We start from the raw sequence: 11249 nt of genomic DNA on the forward strand, positions 1-11249 counted from the left end.
TCGAAATTTAACGAGTTTATTCTCAACATTTTATTTTGACTTTTTTCTCGAAATCTTTAATCTTGAGATGGTTTTATTTTTTTATTATTGCTTGGCCCTAATCCTCTTCCGTAGATCAATTAGAAGCAATTAAATATTCTCTTTTTTTGTAATACACTTGTTCATGGGTTCAACAAACCAACGCCCTCTAGTGGTGAACCATTGGAATTTTTCAATTTTTCTAAACTAGGGATGCACCACCAAAATCAACATTTTGGGCCAAAGCCAAAAATTCTGGATGCACTTGGCCGAAAACTGAAACAAAATTGACTTTTTTTTTTTTTTTTAATAATTATTAATTTCTTATTTTAAATTAGTTTTTTTGTATAATTGTATTATTATTAGACTTTTTAATTAAATTTAAATAAAATGCACACAAGGAGCAGAACACTGAGCAGTCGCTTCGAAGTTGTGCATCTTCGGAAGCCGAGCCACTTGCAAAGTTACAAAACATGCTGCGCAAGAGTGAAACCAGATCGTTGAACATGGAGGGGTGGGGCCAGTGTTGCTAAGTCTGCGATTTTCGGAATTGGGCTACTTTAACACTGTTGCCGCGGGTTGTTTTTCATGTCCGCGGGTTGAAGCGATCTGAAATAACATGATATTTATCCCCTGGAATGCGAATTTTACCAGGGGAGCCGTGCCAAAAACGTGGATTTTTATACCTGGGAACCCCCCTGAAACTAGTTTTGATTAGCAACTGAGCGGGTTTTGTTGTGACAACCTGGCAACCCTGGGCGGGGCGGCTTTGTTCTCTTTTGGCCAAAAAATGAAAATGCCATTAAAGGTGCATTAAGCGATTTCTGAGAAATTCTGTTGATATTTGAAATCACCAAAACAACTTTCAGAAATTTCAGTGTTTTGTGAAATTATGTGACTTGTCAAGTTTGAAATAAGCTCCGAACCAATGATTAAAAACAAAAGATTTGCAAATGTTTCAAGGCTTTATGAAGTATTGGCCCTGCCCCTGTCCCAAATGGCACACTTCAGTTAAGTCCATGAGACCACAGCGTGTCTCATTTGTCATTTTAGGTCTCAGAAGGGTGCTCGAGAGCGCCCCCTTTGCAGTCGATATGCACCCTCGATGTGCACTTTTGCTTCGCAGCAGACTCCTTCCCGACAGGCAAAGCGGCACTGCGTCATGAAAGTACAGACTCGTAGGAAGACCGCGAGTGTTTAGGGTGCCATTTGGGACAGGGCCATTGTTTTGAAAGCAACCATATAGCTACAGGCTAAATTATACGATTCCATTCCACTTTCATTTGTGAGAGAAAACACTGTAATTAAAGATGGAACAGTTATTGATAGTCAAAGTGATAGATTTATAAACTTTGCATTGTGAATTTCGTATCATTTAGAAACTCTATTGGAGTATTATATATGCTATATTCAGTTTGCTAGCAAGCATTATATCAGTCACCCTGCGCAATAGTTATTGGCAAGTAGATTAGAAAACACATTATTTCAGTTTAATTGAATTCATCTTCCATTTGATTTATTATTGTAAAGCATCAGTATCAGGGAATGTTTCACTTTACTACACTGACTATAGGTGTTGATCTGCTCCAGAGTAATCTGAACTAATCCTTTTAGTCTTTGTCTTAATCTACGACAGTGTTTGGGAATGTCACACTCCTGCTCAGACAGAGAGTGGCACTTCTTTCCTGAGACAGTAGTGTATGAGATACTTAGAGCGATGCATCCAGCTCTATATGCAGACCTCACTTTGTGCTTGGCGTTGGTGGTCTGTGCTCAGAGTCCATCATGCCCGTCTCTGTGCACCTGTATGCTCCATGATCGCAGCGATTCCAAAGGACTCAGGTACAGTCAAATAGGTTTTTCTGTAATCTTTCTTGCCCGGTCAAGTCTTTGATCCTGGATTCTTCCATCCTCACACTTTCTCCTTCACCCTGTTGTTGTCTTGTTTCTTGCAATGTGCCAGTAATGAAATCTAGGGGAGACAGATGTATTCATAGTTCTGTCATGGCAACTCTCGGAGTGTTTGGCATGGTAATAGATATGACAATGCTGATATATTTGGTCTTGGCGGAATAGATTTGCTACGCTACATACACAACACGCTGCTGTGAGCAAGTAAGACATGCTGCTGCTGTACAATATATAGCGTACACGAATTACCCATAGCAGATCTATACAGGTGGAGCTGGGGAAGGTGGAGGGTTTCTGAAAGTGCGCTGCACTGCTAAGGCAAATGCTACCCATGTATTTGAAGATTGAGCACGCAAGCTCATTGGCTACTGATACAGCAGGAAATTTATCAACTATGTCCTATAGATAATGATGTGATTACAAGCAAATTGAGTTAAGGACCTATTAGCCTGTGCCATCTAGAGTTTCATGACATAACTTTGTATATGTTGAGAGAATATGTGTAGTATACACTGTCAGAATAAAAGCGTAGAGAAATGGATACTGTCTTGGCAGAAAATTAACAGTACATTTCCTGTTAAGGTTACAGACATTTCCTTCAACCCTAAAACACAACTAAATTCAATATACTGATAAAACACCTCTGAAAAATCAATAACATGGTACATTGGGCCCTATTTTTACAGACTTTTTTAGAGTGTATAAAAGGCCAATTTATCTTGTCTTATCAATTTATCTTATAAATATATAAGACAAATTGGCCTGGCTAATGCTGTAACCACAACATTATACTGTTTTGCACATTTTTGTGTTGGGATGCTAAGTATGAACAGGTTGTTGCTGCAGTCCCCGCAACGTCAAAAATTTCAGGTTTTACTATCCTTGTGGGGACATTTCATCCCCACAACGTTGGAAACCACACATGCATACTGTGTATGTTAACTGTAATGTTAATTTATATAATTCATCTGTTTATATATTCTGTTTTTCCTAGAACTGTGCTCTGTAAGAACCCAGCCTTGACTGCCATTCCAATTGATTTGCCAAGTGATACTGTCAAGTTTCGTCTAGAGCGCACCTCTGTTTCCAGGATCTTTAGAGGCGCTTTCTCTGCCATGCCAGATCTGCTTTATTTGTGGCTGACATATAACTCCATCACAGTTCTACACCCAAGGAGTTTCACAAACCTGTCTTCCCTTCATGAGTTACGATTGGACGGGAACCTCCTCTCCACTTTCCCCTGGGAGGGACTCAGGGATGTGCCCCGCCTCCGAACACTTGGACTGCACAATAACCGCCTGGCACGAATCCCACCCCTGGCTGCGCGTTACCTTGGCAATGTGACTTATCTGGACCTCTCGAGCAACAAGCTGAGCACCCTGCCTAATGATCTGTCTGCTCTCTGGCCATTCAGTGACAGCACTCAAAGCCAGCGCTCAGTGGTTCTAGGTGAAACATAAAGAGGAGACACTACACTATGGATCATTTGTTAAGCTGTAGGATCATAACTAAAATGAAGAACGCATTTTTAAGTTGCTGATAACCAGTGTTGGGGGTAATGCATTACAAGTAACTTGAGTAATCAGATTACTTTTTCAAGTAACTAGTAAAGTAGCACGTTACTTTTTCAATTTACAACAAAAGTTATCAAATAAGTATCACAAGTTACTTTTTCCACATTTATTGACTGACCGCTCTCCTGTTCACATGTTGAGAGGAATAAAGTGCAGAGAAATTGTGTGCATAATCATGATGGTTATTGTAGTTCTGGACTAAATGTGAACAAGTATTTACTCATCTCACTCGAACGAAAACATTCAGTATTTCTCAAAATAAATAAAATGAGTAAAATGCAATCTCAGAATTTTATGCAAACCTGTAATAATTAACTATATTAAATTACACAAATATACTTTATGTATTTAATCTCACTTTATTAAACAATGTCTTTGCTGCTGACCTTCAATGATCCAATTCAACCATACTAAATGGCAAAAATTACTTTAGATTTAGAAATAGGAGTGTTCAACTTCCTTCTCCTGTATTATATTCTTCTTTAATCCAGAATGGCAGCACAGCTGAAAGGTTTGTTTGAGCTGCGCCCTCTGCTGTACAGGAGTAAATATGCATTTCCTTCAACCTGAGGCTTAATTATTTCACTTTTGGTGTGAAAGTTCCTTTACATTTGTCAAAAATACAACTTTTTTGTTGTTATTAAAAAACAAACAAGCAAGCCCAGTCCAGGTGAGAAAAAGTAATGCAAAAGCAATGTAACACATTACTTTTCTTAAAAATTAACTAAGTAACGCAATTAGTTATGCTTTTAGTAATGCAATATTGTAATGCATTACTTTTAAAAGGATCTTTCCCCAACACTGCTGTTAACTAAATAACCTACATCAGTAATCTGCATATGGTACTGACGACAATATTGGCGACAATATGAAAAAGGTTTCCAAATTAATCAAGTTTCAAGTATGTCTCTGTCGTTTGGAACCTACTGTATTCAGTGAGCAAAATAAACAGGAAAAAGATTTTAGCACATAATAATCCAGTCACACCCTGATTGGCCCACATACAACTATACTAGACGAACTGTTCCACACACACATGGACACCACCAAAGTCAGTGAAACCAAATCAAGTCATTAATGTCTTATGTTAATGAAATATTTAGCCAACCTGACTGGTGTACACAAACACATATGTGATATCTAAGTGCGATCTGAGAGTTTTCAGCCTTTTGAAGGCTCACTGCGTTCCTCCAGTGGAAACCAAAGCTGTGTACTCTGATTAGCCTGGAGAAAACAGTTTATGTAATCAGTGCACACCTCTGTCTGAAGACTCAATGTGTCATCACGTCACCCTCTCTCGCCCATTTCATTCCTCTCGCAGGTCTTCAGGACAACCCCTGGGTGTGTGACTGTAGGCTTTCCACCTTGCTTGACATTAGTAAAGCCCCAGAATCCTCTCTGGTCCTGTTGGATCGGTTCCTGACCTGTAGTGAACCGCCAGATCTCGCCGGAGTTCCCTTTCAGAGCGTGGAGCTCACTCGCTGCCGCAGGCCCTACGTGGTGACCTCTGCCACAAAGATCACAGCTTTACTGGGTAGCAATGTCCTACTTCGCTGTGATGCAACAGGACACCCGACTCCAACAATTATGTGGATAAAATCTGCCAGATCCAACCTTTATAACCAAGGTATCTTCTTGTACATTGTTATGCTGATTAGTATGAATCTAATAAAAAAATTGGTAACACATTACAGTAAGGTTTGATTAGTTAATCGTAGTTAACATGAAATGAACAATACTTCTACAGCATTTATTGATCTTAGTTAATCTCAGCATTTACTAATACATCTTTAAGATCAAAGTTGTATCTGTTAACATGAAAATTTGTAACTAACAATAACAAAGGTTAATAGATGCTGTTGCTAGTTCATGTTAGTTCATGCATTAACTAATGTTAAGGGATTAGTTCACTTCAGAATTATAATTTCCTGATAATTTACTCACTCCCATGTCATCCAAGATGTTTGTCTTTCTTTCTTCAGTCGAAAAAGAAATTTCAATGGGGTACAACGAAAAAGAAACTTCAACAGGCTGAAGGTCCAAATTGATGTTTCAATGCAGCTTCAACAGACTTTATATGATCCCAGCTGAGGAATAAGGGTCTTATCTAGCGAAACGATCGGTCATTTTCTAAAAATAAATTAAAAAAAAAAATTTATATACTTTTTAACTACAAATGCTCATCTAGCACTAGCTCTGCGATACGCATACACATTATGTAATCATGTTGGAAAGGTCATGCGTGACGTATGCGGAAGTACAGATCCAGTGTCTACAAAGCAAATGTGCAAAGACTAAGTCAAACGGCCTTTACAAAAAAAACTTAAAACAACGATGTCAGATGATTTTCAAGTTGGAGGAGAAAATGAGATTGTGGTTTTTCATCCTACTGCGGTACTTCCGCCTATGTCACACGTGACCTTTCCAATGTAATTACGTAATTATTTGTGATTAAAAAGTATATAAATTTTTTTTTTTTTTTTTAGAAAATGACTGATTGTTTCTCTAGATAAGACCCTAATTCCTCAGCTGGGATCGTGTAGAGCCTTTTGAAGCTGCATTGAAACATGAATTTGGACCTTCAACCCATTGTACACCAGTGAAGTCCACTATATGGAGAAAAATTTTCCTCAAAAACCTTTATTTCTTTTTCGAAATTTGAATTCTGACGTGAACTAATCCTTTTAACAAATGAGACCTTATTGTAAAATTTGTAATGTTAAAGTAGTGAATTACTGTTATTTCACTGGTGATCCCAGAGTTTTGAACTATGTTCTCCTTTATTTTAAGCTTGTTGTAAGCAGATGCAAAGCAGCATTGACATCGAAAGATTGCCCAGAAAACTTTCTGGCTGTAAGTAACCTTTAGAACTTTGTCACACTTAAAGGTGCAGTAAGCAATTTCTTACAAATTAAGTGGATCGGACCGAGCAGCACAACACACTTGTAGCCAATCAGCAGTAGGGGGCGTGTCTACTCATGAAGGGGGAGGAGAGAGAGAGAGTTAGCAAGAGGGAGATGAAAGACTGTAGAAAGAGAGATGTCTGAGAGACATTACAAAAGAGAAAAGGTCAGAGGAATCTCAATGGAAAAAGAAGTGTTATGATCAGGCGAGAGCTTTAGGACCCACATTAATATTAGAAAAGCTTTCCAGAGCTTGAGAGACTTGGAGAGAAGAGAGAAGGCCTGAAAACGAATGCAGAGGTTGCGTTGTTTGTGCTCCATATGTAACTGGTTTTGCTATGTTTCTCAGAACCAAGATATGCTGTTGTTATAATGTTAACTATGGTAACAGGACAGTTTTGAGTGTCATTGTTTCTCTGGAACTGGTGTGCTACAGGTGATCAACAACAAACTCCTGCTTGTATATACAGTGGGTACAGAAAATATTCAGACCCCCTTAAATTTGTCACTCTTTGTTATATTGCAGCCATTTGCTAAAATCATTTAAGTTCATTTTTTTTCCTCATTAATGTACACACAGCACCCCATATTGACAGAAAAACACAGAATTGTTGACATTTTTGAAGATTTATTAAAAAAGAAAAACTGAAATATCACATGGTCCTAAGTATTCAGACCCTTTGCTCAGTATTTAGTAGAAGCACCCTTTTGATCTAATACAGCCATGAGTCTTTTTGGGAAAGATGCAACAAGTTTTTCACACCTGGATTTGGGGATCCTCTGCCATTCCTCGTTGCAGATCCTCTCCAGTTCTGTCAGGTTGGATGGTAAACGTTGGTGGACAGCCATTTTTAGGTCTCTCCAGAGATGCTCAATTGGGTTTAAGTCAGGGCTCTGGCTGGGCCATTCAAGAACAGTCACGGAGTTGTTGTGAAGCCACTCCTTCGTTATTTTAGCTGTGTGCTTAGGGCCATTGTCTTGTTGGAAGGTAAACCTTCGGCCCAGTCTGAAGTCCTGAGCACTCTGGAGAAGGTTTTCGTCCAGGATATCCCTGTACTTGGCCGCATTCATCTTTCCCTCGATTGCAACCAGTCATCCTGTCCCTGCAGCTGAAAAACACCCCCACAGCATGATGCTGCCACCACCATGCTTCACTGTTGGGACTGTATTGGACAGGTGATGAGCAGTGCCTGATTTTCTCCACACATACCGCTTAGAATTAAGGCCAAAAAGTTCTATCTTGGTCTCATCAGACCAGAGAATCTTATTTCTCACCATCTTGGCAAACTCCATGCGGGCTTTCATGTGTCTTGCACTGAGGAGAGGCTTCCGTCGGGCCACTCTGCCATAAAGCCCCGGCTGGTGGAGGGCTGCAGTGATGGTTGACTTTCTACAACTTTCTCCCATCTCCCGACTGCATCTCTGGAGCTCAGCCACAGTGATCTTTGGGTTCTTCTTTACCTCTCTCACCAAGGCTCTTCTCCCCCGATAGCTCAGTTTGGCCAGACGGCCAGCTCTAGGAAGGGTTCTGGTCGTTCCAAACGTCTTCCATTTAAGGATTATGGAGGCCACTGTGCTCTTAGGAACCTTAAGTGCAGCAGAAATGTTTTTGTAACCTTGGCCAGATCTGTGCCTTGCCACAATTCTGTCTCTGAGCTCTTCAGGTAGAGGTCGAAGTATCCTTTGACCTCACGATTCTCATTTGCTCTGACATGCACTGTGAGCTGTAAGGTCTTATATAGACAGGTGTGTGGCTTTCCTAATCAAGTCTAATCAGTATAATCAAACACAGCTGGACTCAAATGAAGGTGTAGAACCATCTCAAGGATGATCAGAAGAAATGGACAGCACCTGAGTTGAATATATGAGTGTCACAGCAAAGGGTCTGAATACTTAGGACCATGTGATATTTCAGTTTTTCTTTTTTTAATAAATCTGCAAAAATGTCAACAATTCTGTTTTTATGTCAATATGGGGTGCTGTGTGTACATTAATGAAGAAAAAAAAAAGACCTTAAATGATTTTAGCAAATGGCTGCAATATAACAAAGAGTGAAAAATTTAAGGGGGTCTGAATACTTTCCGTACCCACTGTACTATTGTGTACAGTATGTTCATTTTCATACTTTTTTGTCTTTTGGTCATCAATCTTCACTTTATTTTGCTTTGCTTCTGCTATGATAAAGAGATTTCAATTCTTGCATTGCTTTTTCATACATTTTGGGGTGGAGCAATGGTGTGTGTTTGTTTGGGTTGATTTCAAATATCAACAGTGTTTCTCAGAAATCGCTTACTGCAGCTTTAAAATGATTAACTGTTTAGCTGTAGTGCACTTGGTTTTGTAAAACTTTGTGTTTAAATATTACCCTACAAAGCAGATTGGGGCAAATGTTTTACCAGTTTATAAGCTAGTAAATCATGTAAGATTCACTTGATTTAATGTCTGATCACATGAACGCTTCACTTTTATACCCACTACCTGCAGATGTACAAGAGTCTACACGTGTGGGAATCCGTTGGTCGGCAGTCAGTATTAATGGAATATCCTACAGAGATGCAGGGGAGTACCGATGCAGAGCACAAAACATGGCAGGGATATCAGAGGCCATTGTCAGTCTGAATGTGGTCGGGTTAATGGCGGAATATGCGAACTCTAAAAACTCTGATCAACAGCAAACGGTTGCAAAATCAGACTTTTCACAGAGGAAACCCAACCAGAGGCTCCAGTCCAAGGCTATACCTTCTTTGTTGCCTCGAAACATGACCGGACAGCCCTCCCTTCCAAAGAGAATCATGAAAATCCCCAAAGCCAGCAGAGACAAAATGAAAAGGGACAGGATAGCTGTACAGAACCTGCCACAGAGACACTTTTTGATTGCTTCTGAAAATCCACTCCACAAAAGACAAACACCTCATGTCTCCATGTCAATTCACACCTGACACATTCAAATGTGTAATTTCAGGAAGTTTCTTTTTTCATATGAATGACCATAACCTTGTATATTTCCTCAATGGAAGGTTGCTTTCATGTATTACACAGCCATGACCAGCAGATGGCAGCTCGGAGCTAAAGACTCTTCATGACAAAAGCCATTTGTTTATTAAAAAAAACAAAAAAACATTTAAAAACGAGCTGAAATTGTACTTTTGAAAAGTATGTTAAAATGATGTTCCCTCACATGAACCTCTAGTCATATCAGTAGCCTAATAAAAGTCACATTCTTATTGTAAAGAATTTATCTGGTGAATAGTATTACTGGTCAATGCAATACATCAAGTTAATAACTCTTTTATAATATATGGCTCTATAGATCTGTGTGAACTTAATAGCTGTTTATTAACAAATTGAGCTATTATCTGTGTTAAACAGTGTTCGGGTGACAATGACCTCTATATGGGGTCAAATAAGAGTGATGAAATTCAGTGCGATTATTCGTCTTAATAGCTGTAAAAGCTTCCTGTCTTTCTTAGATCATTGATACTCCCAGATAAAGATGTTACAGCATTATTGTTTCTGTCTTATTTCATATATTCCGTCAAGTCATCTCACAGACTGATAACAAATGATTTTATTATTATATGATTATGATATGTCAATGAACAAAGACTTTCACATCATTGCCTCCTATAAATGTTCAAGATCTGATTTCATCACTCAGTCCTGTAAATAATACACCATATTCATGGTGAGTAAGTAATTTTTTTTTTTAAGAGTTTTACCTAAGCACTACAACACCAAGATTACAATAGTTAGTTTTTGTGATGGTTTTGTAGAAACTCACACCTGATTGTCATCACTAGTAACATCTATATTACCTAAGCATAATTAACGAAATGTTTACTTTTTGAATGTCACATTGAAGTGGATCCAATGAAGACATGCTGTAAAAGTCATTCCAGATAGGGGCTGTTTTACACAACACCGTTTTCAACTACAAACGGAAAACATTTTATGCGTTTTGGCTGTACACGACAATGGAGTTTTGGGGGCCTGAAAATGCCAACTTTTGAAAACGGGTTTCAAAATGCGCATTTTTGGAAACGATGCCAGTACTGTCTCTGTGTAAACTACAAAAATGCAAATTTGTGAAAACTGTGACATCATGCATATTACATGTTCAGTCTATAGGTGCGCAATTTTTCTTTACAAAGTGCCATCGCCAACTACTGGCCTGGCATGCATAATACAGTGTTTTCACAGATCCATGTGAATGGAGACATTTTGGCAACCTTGTCATCTGTATGCAAAAAACTTTTCCATTTTTAGTAACATTGTTGTTGTGTAAACATACCCTTAGATGACAGTCACAGATTTTAGGCAGCGGCTATTTGCACTAAGTGAAAATAGCATATTTTCATAGCAATAGATGCTATTTACACTAAGTAAAAATAGCAATATATTCAATTTACACTAAGTGACAATAGCAGCATTTTCTTAGCAATAGGCTATTTACACTAGGTGAAAATAGCGACAGATTCTGTTTACTCCATGTAAAAGTATCAGTTCTCTGCAATAAGAGTAAATAGTAATTAGATGCTCTCTATACTTTATATCGACAGATTCTATTTGCACCTCAGTATTTTTGTACATAATCAGGATCCAATAATATCATAGACTGTAAATGATAATATTTATTAAAATTATTAAATGGATGCTGCCTTATTGGGAGAATAAAAACCCTCCCTACACCTTCTCCTAACCCTACACAATAAACACTTTTAATATTATTAAACACTTGTTTGCAGTTTATTTCCACTTTTAGGACATTATTTTCATTTCTATTAAAAATGAATGCGAACTCTGCAAGATTCGAACCCACACCGATCATGTTAAAAGCCAGGTC

General features: G+C 38.5%; 1 protein-coding gene across 1 annotated transcript; it reads left to right on the forward strand.

The window, feature by feature from the left end:
* The first annotated feature begins 1496 nt into the window (after positions 1-1496).
* Positions 1497-9896, forward strand: lrit3b (leucine-rich repeat, immunoglobulin-like and transmembrane domains 3b). Its single transcript, XM_048206098.1, has 5 exons — positions 1497-1860; positions 2924-3378; positions 4825-5130; positions 6294-6356; positions 8891-9896. The coding sequence occupies exons 1-5, from the start codon at positions 1664-1666 to the stop codon at positions 9343-9345; spliced, it is 1476 nt and encodes a 491-aa protein (XP_048062055.1). The 5' UTR covers positions 1497-1663; the 3' UTR covers positions 9346-9896.
* The last annotated feature ends 1353 nt before the right edge of the window (positions 9897-11249 follow it).

Source organism: Megalobrama amblycephala, linkage group LG10 (genome assembly GCF_018812025.1).
Source record: "Megalobrama amblycephala isolate DHTTF-2021 linkage group LG10, ASM1881202v1, whole genome shotgun sequence".
Lineage (NCBI taxonomy): Eukaryota > Metazoa > Chordata > Actinopteri > Cypriniformes > Xenocyprididae > Megalobrama > Megalobrama amblycephala.